The sequence below is a fragment of the Esox lucius genome, chromosome 1 (genome assembly GCF_011004845.1).
Source record: "Esox lucius isolate fEsoLuc1 chromosome 1, fEsoLuc1.pri, whole genome shotgun sequence".
NCBI lineage: Eukaryota > Metazoa > Chordata > Actinopteri > Esociformes > Esocidae > Esox > Esox lucius.
The window spans coordinates 5739845-5756207 of NC_047569.1; the positions used below are offsets into that span (position 1 = coordinate 5739845).

The 16363-nt window shown below is 40.1% G+C and overlaps 1 protein-coding gene across 7 annotated transcripts in view; it reads left to right on the forward strand.

Moving 5' to 3' along the window:
* Nucleotides 1-16363, forward strand: part of LOC105007991 (muscleblind-like protein 1) — a 138292-nt gene that overhangs the window by 51551 nt on the left and 70378 nt on the right. For all 7 annotated transcript variants that reach the window (XM_020049429.3, XM_020049427.3, XM_013138852.4 and 4 more), the window contains one exon: nt 6760-7535. In XM_020049429.3, coding sequence (XP_019904988.2) covers nt 7362-7535 — 174 coding nt within the window. In that variant the 5' untranslated portion in view covers nt 6760-7361. The remainder of the gene's footprint in view (nt 1-6759; nt 7536-16363) is intronic.

A 16363-nucleotide genomic window follows, 5' to 3' on the forward strand; every position in this document is an offset into this window, starting at 1 on the left:
GCTATTTACAGTTTTTTACAGTCGCTAGGACACATTTCCCAATACTTAGGTCACTTTTTCAAAACTCTTCACACTGAGCACAACAGAAGTATAAGTGGGCTAAACTGAGGATCAATTATCATTGCTTTGGCACAAAATGCATTCAATGACTACATCTTTCAAATTACATTCAGTATTTTCTCACTTAGACACAACAACCGCCAAAACTCTGTGTACAAGCAAATTTGCACATGCTTGCATACTGTTTTCAAAACTGTTAAACTTAAGTTCAAAACAATAACATAATACAAAACTGAATAAGACAGCAATTTGCTGCAATTCTAACATTTTAATGAAATATATTTTAAATCTTAAAATTAGATGCTATAAAAACAATTGGACCAACCACAGCTGATTCTCATTGTAGATGAACATCTACACAGTTGTTACTCTTTCAATTTCATTGCAAAAGGAGACAACTGCTGAGTAGTTTTGCATTGTGATGTGGACCCAGACAGAAAATGGACCCAGCCAGAAATAGGCTGAAAGAGGAAGAAGTGTGGCTGGGAGGGGGCGAGGAATAAGTATGCGTGGTGGAAGAAGAATAAGAGGACGATCAAGAGCTGTAGTCTCAGATGAGATCAGAGCTACTGTAATTGATCATGTAGTAAATCATGGTCTCTCAATGAGAAAGGCTGGTCAGAGAGTGCAGCCAAATCTGCAACACTCAACAGTGGCATCTTTTGTTAGAGTTTTCCGGCAAACCAACAGGTAACTTGTATTCTACAAGGGCATTTGACTGAGTTGCACATTGCAGAAGTAAATAGACTTGTGTGTAATTGCTTTCGCATATCTGCTTAGGACTCAATGGTTACCTCACACAGGTGGGAGAGGAAGGATGTTCACTGATGTGCAGGAAACTGCCATTGTTGATGTGGTCATCAGAAACAATGGCATAAAACTCACTGAGATTCGTGTAAGCATAACAACTATTTGTAGAGTCCTGAAACAACATCAGGTAAGGATGAAACAGTTGTACACTGTGTCTTTTGAGAGGAACTCTGAACATGATTGGGAAGAGAGCCACAGTGGATGTCCCGGGACAGAGGGGTGCCAACATCACAATGTGCGCAGCAATATCCACTGATGGACTGCTGTTTCACGAACCACTAATTGGGCCATACAACACTGAACGTCTCCTTGCGTTCCTGCATGACCTCTATGGAAGGGTTGTGCTAGGTGAGGAAAGGGATGGAGAGAAGAAATCAGCCAACATTTATAATTGTATGGGACAATGTGGCATTTCACCACTCCCGTGCAGTCACCAAGTGGTTTGCAGCCCATCCCAGAATGGTGTCACTTTTCCTCCCACCTTACTCTCCATTCCTCAAACCCATAGAGGAATTATTTTCCCTGAATGCTGGATGCCTGGACATATCAGCAGAAGATTGTCAGGGATGGATCAGGCATGCCAAAAGATTCTTTCCTAGGTGTATTGCCCTAGATGACATAAGATGTGATGTGGATGAGAACCTGTGGCCAAATGGAGAAGACCGAGTAGATTAGCATTACTATTGTATCTGTATCAGTGGATGGTGTGTATACAAATTCTTGTATTTTGGAATTACTCAGTGCAAAAAAATGTATGTATAAAAGACATAAAACATATTGTGGCTTTCTGCATCATCTCTGATTAATTCCAGTAACATATGAATTATGAATTATAAACAGAGATGTGTCCTTGTTTTACACAAGAAAACATTGTAAAATGCTACCTGTTGTTAGTGTTTTTTAGGTCATTGTTTTGTTGGTGAAAAAGTGTGTTTGTTGTCTGTCAACCTTTGCTAGTGTTCTGGAAGAATTAGTTGATTTGAGACATGTATGAAGTGATTTGGTAGTATTAGTGCATTTTGAAAGTGAAATGAACTGCTGTGCCAAGCTGAAAGTTGGTTTGGAGAACTGTGTGAAGAGTTTTGAAAATGTGACCTAAGTATTGGGAAATGTGTCCTAGCGACTGTAAAAAACTGTAACGTGAGTGTGTGAGTTAGTGAGTTAGTGAGTGTGTGAGTTAGTGTGTGAGTTAGTGAGTGTGTGAGTTAGTGAGTGTGTGAGTTAGTGAGTGTGTGAGTTAGTGTGTGAGTGAGTGAGTGTGTGAGTTAGTGAGTGAGTGAGTGAGTGAGTGTGTGAGTGAGTGAGTGTGAGTGAGTGAGTGAGAGTGAGTGAGTGAGTGAGTGTGAGTGAGTGAGTGTGAGTGAGTGAGTGAGTGAGTGTGAGTGTGAGTGAGTGAGTGAGTGAGTGAGTGTGAGTGAGTGAGTGTGTGAGTGAGTGTGTGAGTGAGTGTGTGAGTGTGAGTGAGTGAGTGAGTGTGAGTGAGTGAGTGAGTGAGTGTGAGTGAGTGAGTGTGAGTGAGTGAGTGTGAGTGAGTGAGAGTGAGTGAGTGAGTGTTTCAGTGAGTGTTTCAGTGAGTGAGTCAGTCAGTCAGTTCCTCACTCAAAACCTTCCTTTTCGACTCTTTTGGAAAGGAAAGAAAAAGGTGCAGTGGTCTTTATGTTCCTGAGCTGTATTTCTCAGATTTCTCAGAGTGAAAATTTTATATGCTGTGTTTGTACTATTTTATATTGAAAATAGTGTTTAAATGATTTGCACATCATTGCATTCTGTTTTTCTTTACATTCTACACAGCATCCCAACTTTTCTGGAAATGGGGTTGTACATCAAATAGTTGGAAATGGCTTTATAACCATTTCCAATTATGAGCATCAAAAATATTTCTTCTGAAGGCCTCGAATATGTCTTGATCTTGGCATGATATGTTACCATACACCCACCCAGGGTTTTTTCTGTATCAAAAGGAGGCTTTGGCGGTGGGTTTGGTCAGGGGGCGTGGCCAGTGGAGTAGAAGCAAATGTTGAAGACACATTTTAGTCTGTTCTGTTCCCACAGAACAGACACATTTTAGAGGCTCCTTCATATCATATCTAATTGATCTTCATATCAATTTCTTGACATTCTCCAAGAAGCTGATAGAAAAATGTATTTTAAAGCAAATATTCTGCAATTCTAAACTATTTCCCAAGGTTCTGGGAAAATGGCTCTGCAAACATGTCTCGGAAATTGAGCATTTCAGAAGTAGGTTTAGCGAAGTGATTATTGTTGCAACAGAATATTCTGACAAAAGCCTATCAGCCTAATTACTTTATAGTGTTTTGGGGTATTTTACAGATATCCATGTCCTATGATATATTTTTAAGAAAATTAGCTAACACTCTTATCCTGAGTGACTTGTTGATAAATAGATGGATCGTTCGATTTCAAGCATATGCCAATTCATGATTGAACTGTGGACAGTGCTCAACTTGGAATTAAATAAATGCATGTGTTGGAATAACATCCTACAAGATGTTTTGTGATTACCTCTTGTTTTTCCACAAGTGTAATAACCTTTACCAATAAATCATTATTCTATTGTAATTATGATGTAATTCCTGTGGTATAACATGTTGTTAATACAGTAGTTAATGTTTTCACATAGCAGTTACATAGTAATTAGTAAGTGTTAATTTAAGGGAAAATGTTATCAGTCAAATCTTTTCAAGGTATTGTACATTGAAGTTTAGGCTTAAATGTGGCTAGATTGGGGGCCTATAAACATTAACTTTTCTGATGGATGGTTAGCCACTACCAAATACTTCTCTGTTAAATAATTCCCAAACCAAATGCATCAGCATCGCTTGAGAGGTTTATCTACAAACATTAATTAATCCGGGGAGATCTGTAATTTAATTAGAGCAAGTTGTTTGTTTATTCCACAATTAGAATTTGCTTAGGTCAGCTTTTATATCACGTTTAATGTCACATTAATGTCATGGCTTGCGAAGTTCCCAGGGGTTCCCACGGGTGTGCAACCTAAGGTCTACGGGCTGAATCCGGCCTGCGGTGCAATTCCATCAGGCCCGCATATTGTAATATAATAGTTTTGAGGGGAAGTAAAACATAACTCACCAGCCCATCCTTATACATTTGAATTTTCTGAAAATGATTTAGACATTATAATGTACCTTCTGTCTAAAGTTTTTAATTATTGTCCTTTTCTAGCCAGCAAATCATTAATGATGAAGAAACTACAAAACAAATGTGGCCCTCAATTTAATATCAAAAGTCTTACGTGGCCCCGATCCAAAAAGACAACTGCACGCAGTATTGATAGCAATAACGTTAAGGCCATTTCAATAAATCCATAAAAGGTCTCCTTATCTCGCGACCACTCACTAGTTACTAGTGATTAATTGTTTGGAATGAAACAGCACTTTTAGTCGAGAAAGAGTCATGATGGACACCTTAATGAAAAAAATAAACCAGACTAAGTTTCTAATCTTTATGGTAGTTTAGAGTCTCCCAAGCTGCTCTCTAATGATATGCTGATCATCTGCAGCTGTTTTGTAATTTGGGCCATTTTTTGTGATGTGAATCTAAGCTTGCATTTATGTTTATTTTAGTGTGATTTGTTAAATTGGGTACATTTATGTGGTTGGAATTTTGCTCAAATATCCATGTTTCCAAATACATGACAAACACTTCAACTTTCCAGGGAGTGTACTTTCATATATGACTGTAGGGGTTGGTGGAGAGTGCAATAACTTGGTGGGTAGGAGGGGGATTTATAGTGGTAGGAAGATCTAGTAGAAATACAATCTGTCACGTGTTACCAACAGTTGAGTCGTGACTGCATCAGGGCAAATAGTTTTCAATATGGCAACTCATTGCCTCTCTTCCTCCCTCCGATTCTTTATTTCTCTTTATTTCTGTCTGTCTGCCTTCCTCCCTCCCTCTTAATTTTCAGTATTTCTGTTTGCCTGTATGCCCCTTTCTCTCCCTCCCTCTCTCTGTTCTGACGAGGTGACCTCGTCTAGGTTCTCTTCTCCGACATGGCCCTCAGCCCAGATTGTTACTGCAGCAGTAGTCCTGCCTGATTGGTTCCCTCCCAGGTCACACTGTTTCAGCAAGAATGGGACAGGGGCAGGGTGATGCTCCCTGACAAACACCCCCCCTCTACCTTTTTTATTATAAATTGGCCATGTCTGGCTGTGTGGTGATTTTGATTTGGTTTTCCATTTAAAGAGGCTTTCAGTTGATGTTAGTTCCTACTGTAGGAGCGAGAGAGGGAGAGAGTGCACAAAGAGTGCAAAATGTAACACAAGTCAAATGGTTACAATTGGCCAGTTACTGTAAGTACTACAAAAACTCTGATTGGCATTGTTTGTAAAAAGTAAAAATATTTTCCCTACATATATTTTCTATATTTATATTAGGGGTCGACCAAAGTTATTTTTATATTAGGGGCTGATAACGATTATTAGTGATCTAGGAGACCGATGACCGATATTTGGGGCCGATTTTTGTTTCTGGTAAAAAAACATTTTAAGTACTTGAAAACAGAAAAGTTGAAACATTATATTTTAAAGAATGAAGTGCAGGGAGCTCCTAGCAGCATTTCTTGTGAACTGAAATTTCATATAGAGACAAATTATTAACGAAATAGCTTCCCAAATCAGGTACATTTTACAGTTTACAATCTTTGTCAGGTTTCTTTCCTGTAAAAAATGAATAAAAAAGTAAAACGTTTCTGTAACCTTTTTCTGTGGTGTAGCCATCTGAAATGAAAAGGAGTTTCAAAAGAGAAAGAGGGTCAAAGAAATAAAATGTGCTTAAATTATTACAGCACAAAAATGTGTCACTTATTACAGCACAAAAGTATTGGAAATCCTTTGTGTGTAAGTTGGCTCCAATTTTAACTAAGTATACTAACAAGTGGTTTCATAGCAAGTCATTTCTGAGATGCTGGAACCACCACGTCTAGCACCTACAATCACACCACAGAAGAAGTTGCTTGAATAATCATGGTCGAACAACAACAAAACTTTTTAGCCTGTCTGCATGCTTTATATATTAACTTACAGTAACATGATTCACTGTTTTGTTATTCATGTTAAAGTGGCTGATGAGTGAATGTAAAAATACTATGAATTATAATGTTTTTGTGGGATATTTGTGCTTTAGTTTAATGTTTTTATTTTTGAGAACTTTGACTTCTAAAGAAACAAAGTACTTTTTAATGTATTACCTGACATACATTTACTTAAATGCTTACCAGGAATGGAACATTTTAAATGTAGCACTTACTATGAAAACATCCCTACTGCCTCTGACTTTTGGACTTGCCAAACAAAAACATATTTATAGTCAATTATATATAGTAAATTGTTTATATAATTTTGGAATTTTAAATCATATTGATGCATCAGTATATTTTCACATAATATTTTTAATATAGTTAAGCATTCGGTTTGGATGGTGAAGTTTCGTTTATAGATGCATGTCATTTTTATGTTATTATTTGCTAAAAGGAAACAATGTCTGTGACTAAAATAATAATACTGTGTATTTCTGTGTATGATCCAGGTGTGTGTACACACGCACATAAAACGGTAGTGTGCCACAAAGATAGTCCTGAAAAATTGCTCCCCACTTGGAGGAATTTGGTATATGACAATTTGGCATACTGGTAGAACAGGGGTTACTTTTAGGTTTATGTATTGCAGGTTTGGTTTAGAGTTAGGGTTAGATGTTAGGATCTTGGTCCTTTTTTGGTACCCACAAGGATAGAAAAACAAACTTGTGTGTGTGTAGTACACATTAGTCAGTCTGTATGGATATACAGTTTGTGGTGTGTTTCAGATTTGCTCCCTCGTATGCTGATTGTCTCTCTTCTCCTTTCCACAGACAGAAGTGCCTTCCTTGATGCCCTGCAACTGTTTTGATTTGTCATACCACACGAGGAGCCCACGGAATGCCCAGTACTTCCAACATATAGGATTGTATTCCTTCTGTGTGGGTGAAAGGGGACTGTCCTCTTGCTGTCCCTCCCTCTCCACTCCCCTGGTCCCTCTTCAAATCGTGGGCCAACCAGATCAATAATGAGTTTCGCCACCCATCTCGCCTGACAGTTCAGCTAAGGAGAGAGGCATAGGGAGGGACAAAGAGAGACAGGCAGAGAGAGGGAGGGCAAAAGTTGGATCAGACTGCACAAAGCAAATCTTTCGTCAGTGCCCCCAGCCCGAAGCCTGGGTGACAGGCACTGGAGGAGTCTAAATCAGCCCCAGTAACATGCTCTAAGGATGGGCTACAGATCCTAGGAGTCCCAGGTCCATGGGCTCACCTCCACAAACCTGGATATATTTTTTTAAAACACTTTATTGATTGGCTTGTTTTAATACTGTTTTCTTCAGTTTAGTGCCATCAGAAAAAAAAAACTCAAACTCACATACAGTCCAAGACCTCACTTATTGCCTGAATATTGGTCGACTACTCCTGCCTGGTTCAAAATGGCGGTCAATATGACGCCGATTCGGGACACAAAATGGCTGACCCTGGAGGTGTGCCGGGAGTTTCAGAGAGGTACATGCTCTCGACCGGACAATGAGTGTAAGTTTGCTCACCCTGCCAAGAGCTGCCAGGTGGAGAATGGACAAATCATCGCCTGCTTCGACTCTCTCAAGGTGAGTCCTTAATGAAGGATCTCAGAGCCAAATATTCCACTGCCTTTTGGTTAAACTCTTTCCACTCTCTTTGTGGAGGTGCATGCCAATGATCACACAAACGATTACCTGAATTTTAAACCGTAGTACATTTGTTCTTGAGAACAATGAAGGGATATGCATCACATGGGTATAGTGAGTTCAGGATTCCCTTTTTGGAACTTCTGTGCAAGGAAGTAACATGTTGTAAATATGTTGTTTGGTATCTAAGGAAAGTGTGCTAATACTGTAAAGGTACAGATATAATTGGCTGGTATAGAGAACAGAGAAAGAGACTGGCAAAGAGACAGGGAGACCAAGAGAGAGCGTGTGTGTTGAGCCCTAGTGAGAGAACAGGCTCTGATTGCATTTCCAGCCATATATCTGACTGAATTTCACTTCGTTATTTTTCAGGGTTATGTTTTAGTCTTTATTGCAGCCAACCATCTTTCAAGGTAACTTTGTCCTCCGGTTGGGATTATTCCCGTATTCATAATGGAACGTGTTAGTAAGGAAAACGTAGCTGCCAGCCAGTTAGATAATCATTCCATACAAAAAAAGTTAAATGAAATCAGTAAGATCAAATAAAGCATTTAATTTACTTGTTTATCACTCAAATCGACTGTGGGTATGTAGCCTACTTTACACACTGTTTAAAATGAAAAGTATGGGTTTTGTCTTCCAATTTATGGAATCCATTCATGATTTTGGAGAAATATTTTCAATTGAATATGGTCATTTCTTTCACCACATAATTAAAGTGGAAAACCAGCATGCTCGGCAACCTACAGGTTGTGTGTTCGCATGTGCGTGCGTGTGGAGTCGTATGGGGGCAGGATGCAGTGGGGTGTTTTCAGGTCAAACACACGTAGTAGGCTGTCGTCACTCAGCCCAAATGGCCCTCTGTAATTTACTGTCTATTTCTGATCTGGCACAGGCACAAACACTCCCACAACACAGCCGGAGGGATAAAAAGTGGAAAAGAGAGAGTGAGTGTGTGAGTGAGTGGGGTGCGGGTTGGAAGGGGGGGTACTGGGGGAGAAATAAAAGAATCCCACATTTGTATGAAACAGTAGTGCCAGTACTAGTCATCCACCAATTTGTCGACTAAACTCCTGCATTTAAACACGAACGCTCTCACGCATCTGTATAGACACGTGTTCTCCCATAAAATACGTTTCCAGGGCAGCAGGAGGCTCTGGATCAACAGTGGCTGCTGTGTGCCGTGGCTGCCTGTCAGCACCTCCTAATAAGAAACGACAGTCATTGCCAAAGCCATGAAGTTCAAGTTAGTGTACATTTAAGTACATCGGCAGACACTCTAATCAAGACTTGCGCGCACCGACACGCACTCGCAGGTCCATCCGCCCCACAGCTAGGGCCTTGTACTGTCCGTCCCCTCCCGGTCTTTGGGACAGAATTATGGATTTACTTTAAACTTTGGCGGGGAGGTGGGGAGAGATAGAGCTAGGCAGAGAGAAACTCTGTTATAGGGAAAGGGAGAGAAGCGGAGAGAGGAGAGAAAGAGGCAGCAAGACAGAGACGGAAGCCGTGCAGACAGAGAGACTGAGAAACATTGAGCCAAAGAGAGGGATGAGTGGGGAAAGAAAGAAAGGGGCAGCTGGCAGAGGGATGAGTGGGGAGAGAAAGAAAGGGGCAGCAGGCAGAGGGATGAGTGCGGAGAGAAAGGGGCAGCAGGCAGAGGGATGAGTTGTTACGTAGCATTGTGCCACAGGATGATTTGTCCTCTCACTTTCCATCCCATTGAGAAAAATGCTGGACACAGAGCACAGAGAACAGTCCGTAACCCTTTTAACATCCCCCATGCTCTGGCTTCTGCACAACACCCGTTCTGCCCATCTCAAATGCTAATTTCCCCAAACAAACCCTTTCCTCAATGTTCCTTGCATGTGAACTCACTAATTCATGTTCTGCGTGTATGCGTGTATCTGAGGGCCTGCTTGGTCTCTTGGCACCTACTTTAAAACTGCCGCCGGCACCTTGTTACCATTACAAGATGGAAATGGAAACTGGTTCATATGAAGTAAATGAAAAGTAAATCTGGGGGCATTTAGGTTTATGGAACACAATAAATGCAGGACTCCTCTTTTATTGGAAACACGTGTTAATCAGCTAGCTAGAGGCTACTGCTACGGTCAACAGCAAGGCTGGCACCGCTGTTAATGCCAACACACATGCTTCTGACCTAAGAACACACGCACATTCGCTACCAATGGAGAACAACAGACAATGGCGTACATAATGGCACACACGTATGTTTGTGTATGTTCCCAGTACATGAAGGTAGGCTCGGTTCACGTTCACCTGCGTTTAGTCTGAAAATCTCAACCCAGTACACATTTTTCACACTACCGCATTGCACTCAAAAGGAGAGTGGGACAGCGGGGAGTATTTCGAGCAGATGAAAGAGGGAGAGAGCAGGGTTATGAGCAAAAAAAGAGGTTCGGAGTGTTGTATTGATTTGGTTTAAAGTTCTCTCTGAAGGGAATAGCAAGGATCGAAAGTGATAGAGCACCGGGCCACTTGGGAGGCTAAGGCCTGGGATCAAGCACAAGCTGTCCGGCAGCAGTCCTATGCCAGGATTCCCACAAGTGCAGCGAACTTTCGCTCAACACTGTCCGGGTTCAGGGGGACGGACGACTGGCGGGAGTACTACTTACTGGGTAAATGTGCATTCTTGCAAGAAGCAGCTCACAACTTTCCAGGGCTTATTTTCGAGGGGGAGTGTTCCCGATCTTGATGCTCCTGAACCCAGAGATGATTGCTTAGATGACATGAGGCCTTAACTATGTCTCAAATATGTCAAAAAAATACTCTGTGCTTTGTGTTTCATCAAGGAAAACCAGACCGGCATGTAAAGACAGTCCAAATAACACCAAACCGAACACATACAGTGGGGAGAACAAGTATTTGATTCACTGCTGATTTTTCAGGCTTTCCTACTTATAAAGAGGTCTGTAATTTTCATCATAGGTACACTTCATCTGTGAGAGACGTAATCTAAAACAAAAATCCAGAAAATAACATTGTATGATTTTTAAATAATTAATTTGCATTTTATTGCATGACATAAGTATTTGATCACCTCTCACAGACTTGTTAGTTTTTCTTTAAGAAGCCCTCCTGTTCTCCACTCATTACCTATATTAACTGCACCTGTTTGAACTCATTACCTGTATAAAAGACACCTGTCCACACACTCAATCAAACAGATTCCAACCTCTCCACAATGGCCAAGACCAGAGAGCTGTGTAAGGACATCAGGGATAAAATTGTAGACCTGCACAAGGCTGGGATGGGCTACAGGACAATAGGCAAGCAGCTTGGCGAGAAGGCAACAATTATTAGAAAATGGAAGAAGTTATGGATGACGGTCAATCTCCCTCAGTCTGGGGCTCCATGCAAGATCTCACCTCGTGGGGCATCAGTGATCATGAGGAAGGTGAGGGATCAGCCCAGAACTACACGGCAGGACCTGGTCAATAACCTGTAGAGAGCTGGGACCACAATCTCAAAGAAAACCATTAGTAACAGACTATGCCATCATGGATTTAAAATCCAGCAGCGCACGCAAGGTCCCCCTGCTCAAGCCAGCACATGTTCAGGCCCGTCTGAAGTTTGCCAATGACCATCTGGATTTTTCAAAGGAGGAATGGGAGAAGGTCATGTGGTCTGATAAGACAAAAATTGAGCTTTTTGGTCTAAACTCCACTCGCCGTGTTTGGAGGAAGAAGAAGGATGAGTACAACCCCAAGAACACCATCCCAACCGTGAAGCATGGAGGTGGAAACATCATTGTTTGGGGATGCTTTTCTGCAAAGGGGACAGGACGACTGCACCGTATTGAGGGGAGGATGGATGGGGCCATGCATTGCGAGATCTTAGCCAACAACCTCATTCCCTCAGTAAAAGCGTTGAAGATGGGTCGTGGCTGGGTCTTCCAGCATGACAATGACCCGAAACACCCAGCCAGGGCAACTATGGAGTGGCTCCGTAAGAAGCATCTCAAGGTCCTGGAGTCTCCAGACCTGAAGCCAATAGAAAATCTTTGGTTGGAGCTGAAAGTCCGTATTGCCCAGCGACAGCCCCGAAACCTGAAGGATCTGGAGAAGAGTGTTGATCGATAGAATTACCATCACAAAGGTCTGCATGGAGGAGTGGACGAAAATCCCTGCTGCAGTGTGTGCACACCTGGTCAAGATCTACAGGAAACGTATGATCTCTGTAATTGCAAACAAAGGTTTCTGTACCAAATATTAAGTTCTGCTTTTCTGATGTATCAAATACTTATGTCATGCAATAAAATTCAAATTAATTACTTAAAAAACATACAATGTGATTTTCAGGATTTTTGTTTTTAGATCATCACTCACAGTTGAAGAGTACCTATGATAAAAATTACAGATTTCTACATGCTTTGTAAGTTGGAAAACCTGCAAAATCGGCAGTGTATCAAATACTTCTCTGTACCTAGGGGGACCTCAAAGAGGATCCCAAAGATACTGATCAAGAAATAGATCAAGTTAAGTTTAACAACAAATTAGATACCACAAAGTTGGGATAGTAAGGTAGACAAGTTCAGAGAAAAAACAGAAAAACATTTAGAATATTCAATAAGTAGGTTTAGTGTTCTGGGCAACGACTTCACTGTTAAATCTGCACTATGTCCTTTATCCTTTCTGTCTTCACTTGCCTACCCTCATCATCCTCTCATCAATTTTCCCACCTTCCTCTCCGCCCTGGCACACAGACACTTTTTATTTCCATTTCACACACAGTGATTTTTATCTTTTTTAATCTTTATTCTGGAAGATTTACGTGTCAGTCTTCTGACATGAGGCGCTGAAATGAGAACCCACTGATCAACATGTCTCCCCTCTACTGTGAAGGCCTAATGGCTAATGGATGGCAATAACTCCTTCATTCATTGCATCTGTGAAGCATGCCTTGGAGAGCACAACCAGTCACTGAAGGAATGGGAGTTCATAATACTGTCTCTTTAATCTACAAAATGTTGTATGCCTGGTGTTTAGGCTTCGTTAAAACACAGATTCTAATAACATGTGCAGAGTTGCCACCGACTTAAAAACCTTAAAACTTCCACTTTGCTGGAGTATTGAAACACGTCATCCGGAAATGTTTTGAAATATTTATTTTATTTTAGTGAATATCATTTGAACACTTAGAAAATAACATGTTTTTTTCAAATTCTACTTGGATTAATTCTTCTGGAGTAGATTAATATATAACATTAATGGTCATGGTAATTCAATCATTACTGGACACAGCATTTGCTTCCACTATTAAAAGACTGTAATTAGATCCAGTCCTAATACATTTTTTTTTAAACAGACAGGCTCTTTATCTCCTGTTGCGCCGAACACATCTACTACATCCAGATCAGGATGAGCTGAAAGATATGGCTATAGCGGGAAGCTAAAAGCTATGGCGGGAACAATAGATAAACACGAATGTTTCAGCTCGTAGTGGGCTGTTAAAATTGCACTGTCACCTGTGCAGCCTGCATGCTTCTGTCACAGTTTCATCCCAATCCGCATATGTCATCTGTAGGAGAACTTGTCTATCTAGCCACTAAATGGGGTTGATTGGATTGATGCCAAGGCATTTAACTGACTGATCAGAAAGATGTCAATAAAACACCCAATCTATGCTGCCAAAAATGCTTCAAATACAACCTAGATTAAAACATCATATAAAGTAGGTTTTGTAGCATAACTTGAAATTTCATTCATTTTACATATATAATTTTTATTGTCTGTCCGTACTTCATATCTGCAAAATAGTTGTACTTTCATACCAACACAAGAGGTTTCCTAAAGCGTTCTTACAACAGTCTGTGAAAGAATAAAAAAATACTGTAAAAAACAGCCATGAGGCTAGAAAGGGAGAAGATTAAAAACATACTTTAATTTTATTGAAATTGGTACAGTCTTTATTTGCACTCAGGAAATAAATGAAATTACTTGCATTCAAAATAAATATTTATATTCACCCCTGAATGAATGTTTACATTGATTGTTTACATCTGGCTTCATGTGTACATTTCCTATTGCATACCAATGGAATTTAGGGTATCATGTGGAAACAATTTTTCCAGAAAATTGTGTATGTGGAGTAGCTGGAAAAAACAGAAAAGGAACCAGTTTTATATTAGGCTTTCTATAACTTAGCTACTGAAGATTGTAGCCAGCAAAGTTTTTGTCTGTCCTGACCCAAAAAGCATGCAGGGATGCGTACTTCGAAAATCCCCCAGGAATAGTCATAATATAAGCGTGAACAGTTTTTTTTAGGCTTGCTGTAACGTAGCTACTGAAGGTTGTAGCCAGTGAATTTTTTGTCTCTATTGACCCAAAAAGCATGCATGGATGCATACTTTGAAAATCCACCAGAAATAGTTGCAATATAACCATGAACAGTTTTATTTTAGGCATAATGTAATGCAGCTACTGAACGTTGTGGCCAGCAAGGTGTTTATCTGTCCGATACAAATCCATAATTTCCTTTGACTGTGACAAGATTCAAACGCAGGACCTGTTGGTTGCAGGTCCGCATCTCTAACCACTACACTATTTAACAAGAGTCGCTCACTCACTCTGAGACATTGCTCTTCTTGGCCAGCTCCACTTACGCAGTCCGGCAAAAAAGAGTTGAGAAATTGTTTTTGATATTAAATAAAATGTTTTTTTAATCACAGGCATTTTTCTAAAAATATGCCAAAGGGATTCACAGATGTGTCCTTATTTTCTTTCTGTCTAACCTGGATGTGAATTCCATTGTAACCTTTTCATTACACTCCATTATGTATACTTAAACAAAACTCATTATCATTTAAATAAATCAGGATTTTAAATCCCAGCAGTCTTCAGACACTTGACCAAATCGTTTTTAATTATGTAGGCTATTTATTAAATGTTTAACATTCTGGTTGGGCCAAGATCATTTCTGGAAGACCTCCTCATAGAGAGACAAAAAAAAGTATTGACTATTGCTTTGAACTAGCTTGGTTGCTGTTAGACTGATCATTTTATGTTATGCTCAATAAAACCATAAAATCAGTCAATGCCTTCCAACTGCCTTCTTTTATTGAACATGTTCAGGCTAAACAATAAATAATTGGAATTAAAGTTTTTTTTACACAAATAATATACTCCCCAAAAATGTTTTTAGGTTTGGATTCTGGTGGGATTATTAGGTTTTCCTCCTGTAAATAAAAATTCAAGTTGCGAGACTGTTGCGGAATTGGTTCTACAAAGAACTGTAATGTTTCATATGGTCATCATATGTACAATCGTTTATTAAACATTGTGTACTTTTAGGATGTGTTGCGTCATTACAAAGTACCTGAACTCGCACAACCAGAAAAGATGCATCTTCAACTACTCTCATGCTAGCAGCTTGCAAACCAAGCCTAAAATGGACACAACGCCACATTTATTATTCCCAAATAGCAGCTCAAGGATGGAAATAACGTGTTCCGAACCACATTATAAAATTTTAACTTCATGATGAAGCGATCATCGCTTGGCTGATAGAGTTATGTTCATGTATCACATCAATGAGAGTTTCCATTTTTATTGGCAGTAACTTCCTAAGACCTATTAATTACCCCTAGACCGTCACAATATTTGGGGAGAACTCACCGCTGCAGTGATTACTATTAGTTCATTTTACCCTATGCATAGGCAGTTCTTTACATGTAGAGTCATACTGAATTGTATTGTTTGCTTGTAAATGCTTTATAACCTTTTTATCCATCAGTGGAGAACAGTGAACAGAGTATGTAACCACAGTTGTGCATAGGAAATCTCACTCACTCACTGTCTAGACACATCTTTCTTTATATATCTCCTTTTCCTACCTATGGGGCTGTTTGTGGTGGCACATTAATTGTTTCCATTTCTAACACTGACTAAACTCTCTATTAAATGACCATGGATAAAAACTAGGTTCAACGTAAATCCATTTCAGAGCTCCAACCAACAAATAACAAGTGTGCACAGGTTAAAAATACCGTAGGTTTGGTAACAAGCAACATTCTGAGATCTTTTGCGATCTAAAGAAGTCATAAAGATCTGCGTCAAGTAAAACAGTCAGACTTTCCACCCCTAATGTCACCTAAAGCAGATCTTTACTGATTTTGGCCCTTCATCTGTTCAAATCCTATGTTTCAGATAGGGACATTTTTTAAATAAAATGGCAACAGAAATATTAGGTACATCAGTGGCCTTGTGTTGGACTTTTATAAAGAGATTAAGAAGATGACACAATGTTGTAATACAGGAGAATTCAGGAGATACATAACAGCAAACAGCATACCATAACTTAATCAAAAGTATACAACTCCTCTGTCTTGTGACTTGGCGGTCTCATGTGTACCCTATGTAGCCTTCTCATCTGAAGGTTCTGTTTTCTGGCTGTAGTCTCTGCTTTCGCATCCATCTTTAGATTTGCGGCCCCGAATATAGACGTGACACACAAACGCACGCACCAACGCACACGCATCTATCTTCAGATGTGCTGTGTCAGCATGGAGACCCGAAACAACAACGCCAATGCCAAAACAATCACAAGGGCATCCAGAATGAATGCATCTTCTCACCCTATCCTCCATGAATGCCCTCCTCTCCTCTATTTTTATTTTTGTTTTAGCTGTTAGGACTTAGAGCTTTCTGTCTGGCGTTCTGCTTTGCTGGGCTGTTAGTAAACCCCAGAAAGAGACCTGGGCACCTGCCGGGTTAAGCTTCTTGAGATTCATTTATTTAGTGTAG